At 41.2% G+C, this 16,222-nt stretch overlaps 1 protein-coding gene across 4 annotated transcripts in view; it reads left to right on the top strand.

Annotated features, from left to right (window-relative positions):
* The window catches only part of pxdn (peroxidasin), a 54,303-nt gene that overhangs the window by 20,531 nt on the left and 17,550 nt on the right, over nucleotides 1-16,222 (top strand). For 3 of the 4 annotated variants that reach the window (XM_008302379.1, XM_008302371.1, XM_008302396.1), the window contains 10 exons: nucleotides 1,336-1,407; nucleotides 3,979-4,050; nucleotides 5,674-5,745; nucleotides 6,814-6,983; nucleotides 9,544-9,661; nucleotides 9,952-10,121; nucleotides 11,224-11,496; nucleotides 12,356-12,631; nucleotides 15,096-15,208; nucleotides 15,485-15,641. In XM_008302379.1, coding sequence (XP_008300601.1) covers nucleotides 1,336-1,407; nucleotides 3,979-4,050; nucleotides 5,674-5,745; nucleotides 6,814-6,983; nucleotides 9,544-9,661; nucleotides 9,952-10,121; nucleotides 11,224-11,496; nucleotides 12,356-12,631; nucleotides 15,096-15,208; nucleotides 15,485-15,641 — 1,493 coding nt within the window. Of the gene's footprint in view, nucleotides 1-385; nucleotides 1,408-3,978; nucleotides 4,051-5,673; nucleotides 5,746-6,813; nucleotides 6,984-9,543; nucleotides 9,662-9,951; nucleotides 10,122-11,223; nucleotides 11,497-12,355; nucleotides 12,632-15,095; nucleotides 15,209-15,484; nucleotides 15,642-16,222 lie in introns of those variants that run through there. The other variant, XM_008302387.1, reaches the window with a different exon arrangement.

The following is a 16,222-nucleotide window of genomic DNA, read 5'->3' as shown; positions in this document are numbered from 1 at the left end:
TTAACATACAGCTGTAATGACCATGTATGTAATTACAGCCTTGAGTTTCAAATGATGCCTATAACTCCTAATTTCCTGTGATGGAATCGTTAAAACACGTGTTTTTATCACAAAAAACAGAAAGCCAATACATTTAGATGAACTGCACCAATTCTGTCAGAAGGAACATACAACCAAAGACTTGCCAGAAGCTTGTGCATAAATGTACATGTGCCTAAATGTATTATTAACAATATAGAGACTGAAATTACATAATTGCAGTGGAACACAACTACCTACTCAGCATGGTTTTATAGCAAACACAAACTCTTTTCCTGTTGCCTTCTTGTAAATAGGTGGTAGATTTAAACCTAATGGCACAGGGTTTCATACCATGGAAGAAATGCTGAGTCCGTCTTTACAAAGAAAAAAAAACTTTTTAGGAGTGTAAACATATCTTTGATTGCCATCAATCCTTATTGTCTCTCTGTAGATGACGGATTTTTATTTAATGCACACACAACTTAACAAATATATTTGCTTCCCTTTTCCTGAGCTGTGCAAATATAAAACTTCAGCTATTTCATGTAAATGTAAACCTATGCGATATGCTAGTAGGACTCATGGACTGCTTATAATATATTTCATGACTGATGTAGTACAGAGTATGTTGGTTTCTGGTAAAAGTCTTAATGAGCTATATTAACTTGCTTTATTCCTTATTTGTTGCCAATGTTGACTTTATAGCTGTGTCATATTACCCACAGTTTTATTATCATCATGAACACTTATGAAATACAAGTCTTTGGGAACCAGAGTGCATGTCCTCTTCAGTTACAGTACTGCTGGACTAGAAGGAAAGTAGCTATTTAGTCCAGAACTTCTTTTTTTTTGGAGCTGTTGTAACAGTGAACTTTCCCCACTGTGGGATCAATAAAGTTATCTTTATCTTTATCTTATCTTCATCTTTAACTGCAGACAGGTCACATTGTGTGAATATGTTACAAATGTGGCATCAACACTTGCCCGTGTTCTACATTTCACTCAGTCAGATCTTACCTTATGTTTTCATTGTTTCATTTGTGAAACTGTTCCTTACTAGCGCTGTCCATATGAAGCAGGACAGTGTAATGTGTACATAACAAAATACATTTAGGTCTTCACTTTTCAAGTTACAGTCGGCATTACTATACAGTGAAGTCGTAGCACATTTGCGTATCGTTTTAAAATGGCAACTGAACAGTCGTTATTATTTGATCAGATCCTTTCTGTTTCTCTTAATATAACCAGGCAGAATTCAGATGATCCTGTGTGAGTGTGTGTGTTACTAATGTTACTGATTATCTCTCCTTTCAGCTATTTGTACAAGAATGAAATCCAATCAATTGACAGACAAGCATTTAAGGGGCTTGTCTCTCTTGAGCAACTGTAAGTGACCTACTTCCTCATCCACCTTTTCCTTCTGCTCGCAGTGCTGCTCCTCCTCCTACCTACTTCTCCTCATCTGTGAAATGCCTCCACTCCCCCACCCCCCTCCCCCCTGTCCTGAAAGATTGTTATAAACACTTCATGAAGCCTGGTAAGGTCTACATGGTTATAAGTCATATATTGTAATAGTGCCAAATCATGTTCTTGTGACATGACTGTGTCGGCCTTACACAGCTATCATGGTAGCTCTGTTCAGTTAGTTTCCAATACAGAGACACTCTCTCCCTGCACCCCAACCCCCTACCACCATGTGCGACGCCCATTCTTCTGTCCACTTTCTACTGCCACCATGCATGCCGTGTGTGCACCCACCCTTGTGTGCTGCGCTGACCCCCTTTGATCCTTTTGCATGAGTCGCATGTCTTGTGGTCAAGATGACAGATATGCGCCACCCCCTTGTGAAGCTTTCAGCATGATATCTTGCCCTGTGCTGCTAGTAATGCTAGCAGTGTTACGCTAAAGGCAGGGCATCTGCTGTAGAATAAAGCTTGACTTGCATCTGTCCTGCTACTGCAGAAACCACGCTCCTGCTCTGATTTGCTGTAAAGTGTTGTGTTTATTTGTGAGAAGCCTGCATTATGTATGTTTAGTGTGTGAGGTGTAAATTCAGCTGCTTTGTGTAAATCATGATGCGTCATGAAAGGTTTTAGCTATCTGCTGCTTTTACAAGTAACTGTCTCTGTTGTATCTTGACACACCTACATACTTGACAAGCAAAATCATTGTAACTGATGTTTCAAATGTGACTTGTATTTTCAGAATAGAAATCCAATTTCTGCAGAAACCTTCCCTGTAGAATGTTAACAAACCAGTGAATCATTGTCATAATCAATATGGCCGTATGATTTACAATATGCTCCTTGTCCTTTGCAAATTAGACTTTTTGTAGTCTTGGAGAAGACCATGACTCACTGTACTTCACTCAGTAACAGAGAACAAACGGCTAATTCACCAAATAAATGCAATTTCAACATCAGGCTCCAGGCTGGGCAGCTGTTTCGAATTTTGCTACAGTAATGAAGAGTTTAATATGTGGGTGACAAGTTTTGAGTCACATTGCATACACTTTAATAGTTTTAAATCTCCACTGGGCAGCAGATGCCAAAGTCTCATCTTGTACACGTCTTTTAGGGTCAAATAAACAGCAGTGACAAAGATGTATTCCCTTACATTCCTGTGCGACTCGCCACCATTCATCTGTTGATTCCTTATCAGCATACCTGTAGTTTGTCGGAAAGAAAGCTTCATTGCAAAATGTGAACAAACTTAGGCTGTAGGGCTTCACCATATATTGTTTCAGTATCCACACTGTGATGTGCGCATCCACTGTAATCCCACTGCTTGAAGTGTAATGTCAAGTAAGGAAAGCAAGCTTAAACGCATCATGCTACCACTTTTTTGCTGCTTGACGAAAAGAGAGAACTTGCATTATCCTGTTTTTCTGTGAGAAGAGAGAAATTTGTCCAATATAACCTCATTGACCCACATTTATTGCATACATGGAATATACATTCATTCATTCTTTATTTACAAGACAGCTCGCAGGTACTACATGTGCACACCAAAATGAGCAGAACAGAAGACAGCACCTAAAAGGGAAGATTTGGTAGCAAAAAGAAACGCAAAGTCAGTTGTAGGGCTGCACAATTCACAGAATATTAATCATGATTTTGTCTTTCCACAAAAATACGAACTGGGATACTGACATTTAAAATGCGAGTCAATGAAATCCTTTGTTTAAAACTTTGGTAAATCTGACACTTGAACTCTATTTCACTCCTTTCAACAAAATCTTTGGTCACACATCAGGTGGCTGCAAAATGAATTTACTGTTGTCTTTCACTGGTATGGACGATGGTGGGCTTTTTTTGCTTTGGTCATTCTTCAAAACATACTTAAAAACCCAGCAAATAAATCCACATTCAATACGCTTAAAAACTAAATTTAATTTTCCTGTGCAGACTTGTAGAGGAATATTGAATTTTGTTTGACTTTCTACGCAGCTTTTGCCTTTTCTGTATTTGTTTTGCTTCTGCAGTTGCTTTGAGTTTTGCTTTCCCTCCCTGAACAAGAAGATGTCCAACTGAACTCCTACAGATCCATGTAGTTATTAGTTGGATTTCATTTTCCCCAACTTTGTATTTATTAGAATATGGTATGATTTATGTTTTCCCAGTTCAAATGCCATAAGATAATCACTGTAATTCTTTTTCACCTGCACAGAAGCAGCTCAGTAGCAGCCATAAATCTTCAGAATGTGTATATCTCTGTCTAACATGAATGCTTAACGTGCAAGTCTTTGCGGTTTGTCTACATTCTTGTTGAACTAGGTATCAGCATTTCTGAATTGTGTTATTTATGTAATATGCAGTACCAGGAATGAATAGGTAAACAGGAATGACAGAGCCTCACTTCTGTGGCCATATTTACCCAACTCTTAGGGCCTAGTAGGACAATAGAGGTGTACAGTCCAGTTTCACTGTGTTTTGTCCACATTTTGTTCTTCTCCAGGTACCTTCACTTCAACAACATTGAGTCTTTGGAACCAGAATCATTCACCCATCTACCAAAGTTGGAAAGACTGTAAGTTCATCTTTTCTGGCCTTTCGCACATAATTCCTAAACTGTGTCCAGTTCACACACATCCATCAATCCATTATCTAAACACCGCTTAGTCCTCACGAGGGTCGCGGGGGGCTGGAGTCTATCCCAGCCGACCTAGGGCGAAGGCAGGGGACACCCTGGACAGGTCACCAGTCTATCGCAGGGCTACACTTAGAGACAGACAACCAAGCACACTCACATTCACACCTATGGACAATTTACAATCACCAGTTAACCTCGACATGTTTTTGGACTTGTGGGAGGAAGCTGGAGAACCTGGAGAGAACCCACGCTGCATGGGGAGAACATGCAAACGCCACACAGAAAGATCCCAGTGCCCCCACCGGGACACGAACCGGCGACCTTCTAGCTGCGAGGCAACACTGCTAACCAACTGCGCCACAATTCAAAAAAATCTCAAGAGTAAAAGCAATTTTCAAACAGGACTTTTCTCACATTCGTCAGTAAAATGATGGATCTACCAGTGCAAGTGGATTCAGAGGGACACTTGATAGAAACCACACGGCATACAAAAATTTCAATATGAACTTTCTTGTCAACATGCAGATGCGATGATGCCTTTGCTTCTACAAACTCTCCAGCAGATGTCTAAGAGTTGACGTCCTGTTAAATTCTTGTTTCATTGTTTACGAGCCTGTGGCTGCCCAGTGTAGCCATACTTCCCAGTCTCTTGTGTGAGTCAGGAGATAGAAGGACACCTGCAAAATATGACAAAAAGAGGAGCTGAGGAATTCCCAGGTGCACACTTTGTTGTTGTTGGGAAATATCTCCATGGTCACTGTCAAAGCAGTGAGAGAGTGTATCTGTAGACCACTTCTCTAAGGGTAGGATATAAGATGTAAAGTTATATTAAAGATTAACTTAATTTATAGTAACCTAAAAAGGAATAGTTTTGGGAAGTGTCTTACATAAACAGCAAAAATGATCTGGATGTCTGCTTTTAGCAAAGGAATGCAAGTCTCCAGAGCCATCAAGTTGAGCTGTCATAGCATGTCTGGGAACACGATCATATTTCTTGTCCCATCTGGAAAATGATATTAACAAAAGACACATGCTCATTGCTGGTTTATTGATATCTACTATTATTAGTTCAGCAAATTCATTTTTTGTAGTGTTTAACACAGTTTATTTGTTCAAAATAAATTCCTCCCTTTGTGCGACATGGCTCGTCCAGTCACCACACAGCTAGAAGTTTTGGGTTCTGCCTGTTCTCACTGGGAGCTCGAGCTTCCTCCCACAGTCCGAGACATGCTTAAGGTAGCTGATGATACTAAATTAGTTGTTAGTGTTAATGGTTGTCTCGCTCTCTACGTTGGCTTTGTGATGGACTGGTAACTTCCTGTCCAGGTTGTACCTTGCCTTCACCCTAGGTTTGTTGGGATTGACTCCAGCCCGCTGTGACCCTCTACAGGATAAAGGGGAGTAGTACGTGTATCGGTAATAGATGGACGGAAACTCCTATTTTTCCAGTCATCATTTATTGTACTTAATTAATTGGAGGTTTTCTGTACTCTTCTAAGCCATAGCTACAGCAAGATACAGTTACGAACACTGATAATCATTTTACTGTCTCTCACTCAGGTTTTTGCACAACAACAGAATTACCCAACTTGTCCCAGGTACCTTCTCTCATCTTCAGGCCATGAAGCGATTGTAAGTTGAAAAGAGCCCAACGACCACTGAAACATCTGTGTGAGAATGCATGTCTATGTTAATTTCCGTACTGTTCTGTTTACCCTATGGCACGCACTATCAGCTGGGGCCTGTTTATCAGTCAAATACCATGTAGCCACACTACACTGTTCTCACGCTTTGGCTACAAGCCTCACAGCCCAGTCCCTTCTTTAGTTTTGCTTTTTTTTTCTCTCTGTGTCAGCTGCAGTGGAGATTAGAGGAGGCTGTGTAGGCTAGGGTATACTAAGAAAAACAAAGAAAAAGACATTTGTGCTATCTGTCTTCCTTTAGTGATGACTATTTCTTCCTGAAATATGAGATTATTGGCTTCTACAGCATGAGACCAAAAATATTTAAAAAAACAATATAAAAATACAGCTTTAAGACCCGTCCTCCTGCAGCAAACAAACTGTGAAGAACAGTCGTCATTGGCCTCATCCCACTGTTTTCTCCTCCTTGTGTCAGACATCAATGAGCTGTGAGTGTTTGGTAAATTTTGTGTTCTTCAAAATAGATAAGAGTACCTGCAGTACAGTAATGCTGACTTGACCCAGATTATGGTATTTGGCATTGGAGGATATAAGTATATGAACAATCACTTCATCTTCAAAAGGCAGAGTGACTAAAAAACTAGTTTGTTCATAAACTAGTTTATCAATGAGAGCTTCACAAACAGCCTTAATAATGTAAAACACTGCCAATAAAATCTTGTAAAACATCAGGAATAATGGAGACATTGTAGTAGAACTGAAAGCTGGACCAGTAACCAGAAGACAAGGCCAAGCAGACAGATAGTTTCCCACGGCAGGAAGAGAGTGTGTTCCAGTGTGGTCCTGCTGAGTCCCAGTGTTTGGACTGAGCTGGGCTGAGTCTGCCAATGCTAGACCCGTTTTAGTTCATAGACTGCCAGAAAGGGTTTACACAACACTGCTGCATGTAAGCCTCTACAGTGACTCATGATATGTTGTGTGATTCCTTCATAGGCTACAGTCCCATTTCTCACTTGTTCTTCGTATATGTGTCTGCGCATGTTGTCTGTGTGTTCAGGCGACTGGATTCCAATGCATTAAACTGTGACTGTGAGCTGCTGTGGCTGGCTGACCTGCTGAAGCAGTATGCTGAGTCAGGCAACGCTCAGGCTGCTGCCACCTGCGACTATCCCAGCCGCCTGCAAGGCAGATCGGTGGCAACACTCACTGCTGAGGAGCTCAACTGTGGTAAAAATACTTAGCGTGACATTTCTGGAATATAATGGAAGGTTTATAGGCATGGTTATACTTCACTGTAAAATGTCATGTATAAAACTTAAAAAATGTTTTCAGGTGTTCCGTTATGTTCGAATTCTATTCCCACAATAAGCCCAGCTGTTGTGAAAATTATTCTTGAATTATTATCTTATTATTGAATTTCCCTTCTGGGATAAATAAAGTATTTTTCATTTCATTCTAATTATCTCTGTGGAACTTTAATTTAACAGCATCAGCTTGGCAGGACTTGTTAATGAAGCGCTCCGACTTCGTTGTTTTACATTGTATTCTACATTTGATCAACTTTTAAAACTAAGAGAAGCACACACTCATGGAGTCATACACACACGGCTGCACAGCAACATGCATGTGTTTTCCGTGTGCCTCCTGTTATACACATTCACATAATTTAAACCAAAAGCCCACAGTCATATGTGTAGACAAAAACCCCAGCCTTCCTTCCTGCAAGTAGCATGTATGCTTAGTCACCCTGACTTACGCATACACAGACACACACACAGGTGTATCCTCTCTTTGTGTCTGAGGTTCACAGGCACCCAGCTGTTTCACTCTTCAAACACCAGCAGCTATGTCTCTAGTCTGGGTGAAATGTCAGTAGGGACTCCCTCAATTTTGCCTGTGGTCTCTCCAGTCTCAGACCACCAGCAGCTGTTAAGTCCATCTATGAGAAGAAGGTGCTGTTTTTGTATGTGTAGTATGTCTCTGTGCATGCATGTGTAAATGGGTGGAACAGTGTGATGAAGGGGCCCACTGCCTTTGTCATTACTGTGAAGAAAATGTGTTTGGTTAACCGGTAACTGTTGATAAATTGATAAAAGTGAAAACTTTCACTTGATGTAGCGTTTACTCTTTAAACCTTAGAAAATGGATAGAAAATAATATTGCAATATATCCATAATAAGATTATGTAGATTGTACAAAGTAAAAAACAGGATACAGAAGAGAGAATCATTTAGTTAGAAAGTTATTTTTTCACCCAAGAATAGCAGCATTAAATCTTCTGTAGGTATGTGGGTGTAAAAAGCTCATTTTTTTTCTCAGTGACAAAAAATAGCACTATGACATTGTTGTTGCTTGTTACCTTTTTTCTTCTCTGAAAGATGGTGCTGTTGAAACCCATTGTGACTGAGCATTAATTTAAGTTGACTACAGCTTCAGTGTGTAGGAACAAGGATAATAAATAGTGTTTTTTTTATTATTTATATTTTTTTCCAAAAGACAGATTTTGAGTTGAGTTTTCAGAGTATCACTGATAAGCTTTTCAAGTGTACTGATACTTTCTAACACTGTAGCTAAAAAAAGAAAGTGCACATTTCACTGTAAGCCTGTGTATCTGATTTTCAGTAAGGGTCTATAACAGGGAGTTAGCTCCTATAGCAGTAAATCCAGCTGTCTTAGTTCTGTGTTTCTTCCAGCTCCCACTGAATGCTGTAGTCTGAGCCAGGCAGGAAGGCAGGCAGGCTAGCTGGCAGCTGATTGTAACTCAACCACATTTAAATCTCAGCAGCTAATTTGATGGCCCCAACTTGCCCATTCTTGCACAGTGTAACCCTCTCCACTCCATCTGTCTGCATAGCAAGGCACCAGGGGAAGAATGTCTGCTTAAAAATGTGGTGGAAGCCATTCCACGCCTCCCTCCCTCCCTTCTTATTCTCCCCCTCTCCCTGTAAGCAGGGTAGAACAATGCACAGTGGGTTGAACAGCTGTCAAAACAGCCACCCTCCTTGAGATGAAGTGCCATCTCCCTGCACAAGTGGTATCTGATGAGCCAGGCTTGCCTTCTCATTGGACTTTGACAGAGGATGGTTACTATAAACAGGATTTTCAACCCACTGCAGTTACTAGCCCCAGTGTTAATGGAGAGTATGTCAGTGGCTCAGTGGCAGGAGGAGATATGGGCTGATAGTCTGAATTCAGAAGCCTCTTATAAGTTTGGGTTTGGTTTGCCTTTGGACCTACACAGATTTATCCCTAAGAAATTGATTGTTCTCTGTTGTAGAAACGAGTAGAGAATTGTTTGAAGGAGTGCTTTGGAAGTGTGTCCACCATATGTACATTGAGTGTTTTGGGTAGGGGCCACAGAGAGAGTGTGTGCTACATGTTGGCAGGTGAATGTGGACGGTTGTCTTTCTATTGGGGTACAGGTCAACTGAATATTGAGATTCGGAAGACAGCAACTTTTGTACGTGTTTCTTTAATATCCACATGCTTGTTGAACATCTAGCCACAGTCTAGTTCAAGATCAGTGTGATCAGTGATCTTTGGACACAGTGGCTCAAGTGATACTGCCAGAGATGATAGCCTACTGTTTGTCTTAATCTTCCCAGATAGCATGAATTAACCTCCTCACCCTGCCAACATGCTTGGAAATCCTAAACAGATTCACTAGAAACTTGAGACAGCAGACAGACTGATTGATGTAGCATATGGATACCTGGATACAAATAAACATGCACACACATGCATTTGCATAATTATGTTCCATTCCTCATATGATCTTCTCTTCCAGAGGTACCTAGGATCACCTCAGAGCCCCAGGATGTCGATGTTACATCAGGAAACACTGTCTATTTTACCTGTAGAGCCGAAGGCAACCCTAAACCACAGATTATCTGGCTCAGGAACAAGTAAGTCACGAAATGTTTAATAACTGAAGATCCCACTTCACTGACTGAGTTTTAAGCTCGTTCTAGTTTAAAGATTGATTTAGTACAAATATTTAGGACTCATAAATGTATACATCACTGGGTTCTACTACTGCCTTTCCCATTTTAAATATGTTAAGAATATGCAAGTAATTATGCAGTTATCACTGAAAATGTCAGTTATGGTAAAGTACAATATGTAAGTCAATTGTACACATTCATTGTTTTATGTTTAATCAGCTGTGGTCTGGGTCTGTTGTCCTTCCTTGTAGCAATGCTCTAAATATGCGTGATGACAGTCGTCTGAACCTGCTGGAAGATGGGACACTGATGATCCAAGACACCAGGGAGACAGACCAGGGAGTCTACCAATGCATGGCCAAAAATGTAGCTGGGGAAGTCAAGACTTCACAGGTCACACTGCGATATTTTGGAGCCCCATGTAAGTGTTTGCTTTTAATCTTAGTCTTTGTTCATTGCAGGCAACTTACTGCTCAAGCTGCAATTGACATTATTACATGTAGAAATCTCAGGAACAGTGATGTCCTGGCAAATAATATAGATAACAGAGGGACGCTACATCTTAGCATGGACTGATAAGCTCTTGATTGCTAATGATTATTAATAGCTAGAAGGGAAATTTCCACACCAAATGAATCTACTGGATTCTGAATATTCAGATATTTCTCTGTTTGGGGTTGGAGAAGATTGTGACATCTTTAGTTTAATAGGCATAAAGAAGAGTAAGATGTAGGCTTTGCAAATAAGTGAGTTATCCTATTTTAAATTTGTGTCATTGTGTCTGATACTGGGCAGTTCAGATAGCAGGGTTCACCATTACTATGAGGTAATGTAGAGAGACTAGAGTAAGGTGTCTGCACTGTCAGCAGCACTGTGACTGCCTTAAGAGTTCAGCAGGTCAAATAACTGGGATGTCCCACTGAGCTGTGAGCGAAACCTGCTGGCTTTGATGTGAAATTTTCTTTCCTCAGACATAGACACAGACACACGCTAGCACATTCTGTCCTCTGTCTCTGTTGCTCTTTTTGTCTGTCTTCTGCCTGACACACATGCACACTTAAGCAGTGCTCAGTCATCATCAGTCATGGTGCTAATAGCTGTCGCTGTGCTAGATTAGCATGGCTGTCTCTAGATGACCCAGGGGTCATCAGCAGTTTTAGAGAGCAGATGTTGTGCATTTCCTGTCTCTGTGTGATTGTAAACTTCAGGTCCCTCACTGTGTACATATTTCCTCTGACTCCACTGTAATCACTGACCAAATATGGACAGAGCCAACCACATTTTGTGACAAACGTAGAGAAATGGTTTAGCAGTTATTAAGGTGGCGTTATTAATAGAAATATACAAAGGTGCTATTCGTCACTAAACTGACCTTTCAAATGCAAACATGCCGTCCTCTAGCTTTCTTTTGCGAATTTTGCCAAAATGTATTTATTTTATTGCATCTGATGAAGAATATTATCACCTAATTAATCGAACCACATTCCAACGTACTCCTCTCCTCTCTCACATTGGTCCTCTAGCACGCCCAAGTTTTGTGATCCAACCCCAGAACACTGAGGTCCTGGTAGGAGAGAGTGTGACCCTGGAGTGCAGCGCCACAGGCCAGCCACAGCCTCGAGTCTCTTGGACGAAGGGGGACCGGACACCCCTTCCCAACGACGTTCGCATCAACATCACCCCCTCCGGAGGGCTTTACATCCAGAATGTGGTCCAGGCTGATGGAGGACAGTATACGTGTTTTGCCTCCAATAATGTTGATACCATACATGCCACAGCTTTCATCATTGTACAAGGTAAATCAGCTTTTAAACTTCAGTGAATGTAATTAGACATTGGGTTTCTTTACAAATTAGGACTCTTAAGCATAAAGAAGTTTTAGCATTCCTTGTGACTTAAACAAATAGGTCATGAAAGCTCATTTTATTCTCACATCTTGTGTTTCAGCAGCATAGTCTCTTCACTGTCTTTCCAGTATTTTAACCAATTAGCAGTCATTTCACAATTAGGCAACAAATGGAGGGATTTTTACTGCTATTCTCTTAGTTCTCCTTGGACATCAAGACCTGTAATGCTACAGGAACTCAGCCAGTACAAACTAAATTCAGTCAATGTGCATCAGCCCTTGAGTGCTGAGAAATCACTGTGATCTGTCAAAAAGAAGTATTTTAAACTATGGGGCATATCTTTTGTGTACTTTCATTGCATTCAGTCCATTAAAAGAGAAAGAACTCCCACAGTAATGCTCATCAAAGGTTTTGTGCATTGTTCCTCTTTTTTTCCTTTCAAATGTCACTACTTGCAACATGCATTTGATTTGAAGCCAAATAATAGTAATTATGATTGTAATCATTTGCTGTTTTTTTGTGAGCACCTTGTGCCACTCGAGAATTTAAATATACTTTAAGAACTGAATTAAAGTACAAACTAACCTACTGTCAGTCACTGCAATGACATCACTGTTACTCATCTTGGTTTTCCTATAAAACATCTGTGTCAACACAAACCGGACCAGAACAAAGTGCAATGTATAATGTTTTTCTCTTGGTAAAATTTTATTTTTATCTATATTGAATACTCAGCCTGACACAGTAAAGGCTCCTATGCAGCAAGACTGTATACAAAACTAAACAGATTATTCACGTCTGCCGGCAGCAACTCCCCAGTTCACTGTCACGCCACAGGACCAGTCCGTCTTGGAGGGTCACACGGTGGATTTCCCCTGCGAGGCAAGTGGTTACCCGCAGCCAGTGATTGCCTGGACGCGAGGGGGTAGTCCATTACCTTTGGACCGTCGTCACGTGGTCCTGTCCTCCGGTACGCTCCGCATCACTCGGGTGGCTGCACATGACGAAGGCCAATACGAGTGTCAGGCGGTCAGCCCTGTTGGAACTGTGCGTACTGCTGTGCAGCTCAGCATCCAGCAGAGAGGTGAGGATGTAGGGATTTTGGGAAATCTTCAGTGTAGATGGAACTAGATGATTAAGCATGATGATAATGTTCGCTGGAAACCAGTGCATAGTTTTTGCAACTCATACATAGAAGTTTTAAAAGTGGATTTACACGGAAGTTGACTGTTAGGTAAATAAGCTGCTGTAAGGCCCTCTTAAAGTACTGTGTGTTTGTGTAGGTGGAAGGGAGTGGTAAATGTTAGGAGGGTGGAAGTGATGCAGTACCCTTCATTCACAGCTAATTTGTTGTTTGCACATGCAAGTATACTATAAAACTAGTGCAGTGAAAGACATACAGTGTAGACCTGTGTATGAGTTAGTGTGTGATCATATGCATGGAGAACTGTGTGTGTGTGTTTGTGTGTGTGCGCATGTGTGTGCGTGCGTGTGTGTGTGTGTGTGGCTGAAATTACAGGCTTGGCGTAGCACAGGAAAGCATGGCAGTCTGTAATCCTGAAATGACACCATGTTTTTCCATGTAGTAATGGCTGTTAACATGGCTCAAAGTACATGTTGCATAATGGCTCCACACTGTTAAAGTACTGTGTAAGCCCACAACCATGGTGGCAGTGTATGACGCCTGAATGACGCTAAGAATGCTGTGCAGTGGAATAGACAAAGCAAGGAGAAAGAGAAATCAGAATTAGGAGGATGTGATTTTGATGTTGCTTGTGCGGATGTGTAGCATGCCTCCATTCCACAGAAATGTCCCTGTCCCATTAATGTTGACTGTTTTGTTGTGGTTGTGTTCACATGTTTGAATCTGACAACATATCTGCAGCTTAGACGCTGTGTGTTGTACATTGGAGGGAACCCTATGTTTTTGAAAGTGTTGCTTTGATTTAAAGAGCTCATTTTCTGCGCATTTACAGAGTAATCGTTTTGGTTTTGGGTCTAATAGAATGCATTTACATGCTTTATTGTTCAAAATAGTGTTCACTGCTGCAGCACCTCCTCCCATCTTCTGAAACGCTCTGTTTTAATTCATGTTTCTTTAAGGCCCCCTCTTGAAAGCCCAATCCGTTCTGATTGGTCAGCTGGCTCAACAAAAGCGAGGCAATGTTAGTTACATAACGTAACCCCAGATCTATGGGTGTGTTCCATTACTAGCATACCGTAGGATTCCAGGGAAAGATTTAGCATGTCCTAATACAGAGTATGTCAAATGTGGTATGCCAAAAATACAAGGATGTCCTACTGCAGTTGTGCAACTTTTCTGGCCATTCTGATCCACAGTTCTCTGCACAGTGGAAGATGCGTCACATACATAACACGTCTCACACAAGTATAACCTAGTTTGAGCCACTTAAAGTGCACAGACAGATTAAAACGTATTTCATACTACAGACTGACAAATATATGAACAATACATTCAAAGCTTAAGGTGCAATGCAGGAACAAGGTAGTATGTCCCAATTGTGTGCATACTGCATGCAACTGTGTGTATTTTGTAAGGACAGCTGCATTATGTACTGAGAGGAAGAATGTATGAACATAGGGTAGAGATGTCTGGAGAAGATGCAGGTCTTGTAAGGAAATAATGGAGGACTGTAAGGCAACTACTCATTCTTTGTTTGAGGGTCTAACAAATTAGCCCCTGGGAGGCATTATGCAAATGGGTTACCTGGTGACAAAAGTATGTAACAGAAGAAAAACCTAGATTCTAAACAAAGCATTTCAGGCAGGTAAGGAGTAGTGATTTTTGTGGAAGAGAGTATGTCCCTTTCGTGAGGACCTTTGGCTTTGTAACATTGCAGACAAAACAAAAAGCTATATTGTAGCTTCCCTACAATAAGGGAATAGGAAAAATCCAAAAAGCAAAATATGATTCTTTCAGTGCAGTTAATTAGAGTTAGACCACTATGAAAATATCTGCCACTCTGCTTTGTGTTCTGAAACTTGTGGGATTTTCCCACCGTCCAGGGGCTCGCTGCTCGCTGATACATGGGAACCGTGGGGGATGGGGCCTGCAGAAGGGTTGCATCATGAATCTTAGACTATATAGTACAATACAATGACTAACTCTAACAATGCTCAACTCTCTGTGTGGGCATGCATGCTTGTGATCAAGGTGCAGCTAATGATTGTTTCAGTTTCTATACAAAAATGGAAATATGCAGTTTTCACTTGATGTAATCAAAAAAGACAGTACGTATATGTGTGTGTGCATATAGTATGTCATCATGTCCCATTGAGCTTCACAATGATATTAATGTGATTAATGTTTTGTAGCTCTGGAATAGAGGAAAGAAAAATAGCAATGACAGTGTAACACAAACACTCTGAGAGTGTGTATCTTCTGTAAACATGTGCAGGATGGCAGAACTTAATATCTGCTGTGATTGATCACAAAATGCACTTTACATTTACAGTACTTTGAGCACTGGTGCATAATCATTAATGTGTGTGTGTTTGTGTGTGTGTGTATGTTTTAACTCATTCAGTAACGCCTGTTTTCACAAATGCTCCAAGGGACCTGACGGTGGAGTCTGGCCAGGATGTACAGATTCCCTGCAGCGCTCAGGGCCAGCCACAACCTGTCCTCACCTGGAACAAGGTTAGATGCTAAAGCTCCTGCTGATTGAGTAGGTGTCCGTCACCTAATCACGATGGCAGTCATGGAGTTAGACAAGTGCTGAAGTGGCTGAAAGAGAGCAGCAATGAAGTAACTGAAGCATTATTGTGTTTAATCTTTTCAAGTTGGTGTGACATAGCAGGCGTCTTCTGTGAGGCTCTCAATCATTGTTTTGTAATTTGATCCCCACCTTCACATGCTAGCTCCCAGGGCCATGATTTTTACCCTCTGTCTCACTGCCCACCTTCTGTCCCACAGGATGGTGTACAAGTGACAGAAAGTGGCAAGTTCCATATCAGCCCTGATGGTTACCTAGAAGTGAGGGACGTAGGCACTGCTGATGCTGGACGCTATGAGTGTGTCGCCCGCAATCCCATCGGTTACCAGGTTGTTAGCATGGTCCTCACCGTTACAGGTAAGAAACATTTGGTATCAATGGCTTCACAATGTAATGAATTTAACGCTATCATAGTGTCTCATGCAGAAAGTATTAATAGACTGCAAAAGAAATATGTAGTGTGGAATCAATGTACTAAAAAAAAAGGGACACTCCTGACCTTCATGCAGATCCAATGTTGTGAATCCATGCATATAATGCATAAGGATCTTCATGTCCTCAGTATCAGGAATGAGATGTAATATTTTGTAAACTCGGTGCATATTACTGTCACGTTAGTCCACAGTCCACAACGTGAGAAGCTCTCTATTGACGTTCTCTGTCCAAGTCAGTCTGTAATTTAGTCACACTCTGCTGCAAAGCTATCAGATTCCTGTCAGCTCTTCCCTGTGTGTTGGTGTTTCCTGCTGAGATTTCTGAGGTCAGACCGCAGCACTCTGCTGGTGAACCATAAACTGTATCAATGTGCTCAGTTGTTGTTGGACTCTCCTAGTCCTCACACCGCAATCTCACTGTTTTCAGTGGCACACTAAGGTGAAGGAGTGTGCCAGAAATGTGTTCACTCAAACTCCAGGAGGAAAGCTGAAACTCTGAAGTCA

This window comes from Stegastes partitus, unplaced genomic scaffold (assembly GCF_000690725.1).
Source record: "Stegastes partitus isolate 25-593 unplaced genomic scaffold, Stegastes_partitus-1.0.2 Scaffold36, whole genome shotgun sequence".
NCBI classification, from domain to species: Eukaryota; Metazoa; Chordata; class Actinopteri; family Pomacentridae; genus Stegastes; species Stegastes partitus.
The sequence above is the reverse complement of the archived record's forward strand: the minus strand, read 5'-3'. Positions and strand labels throughout refer to the sequence as shown.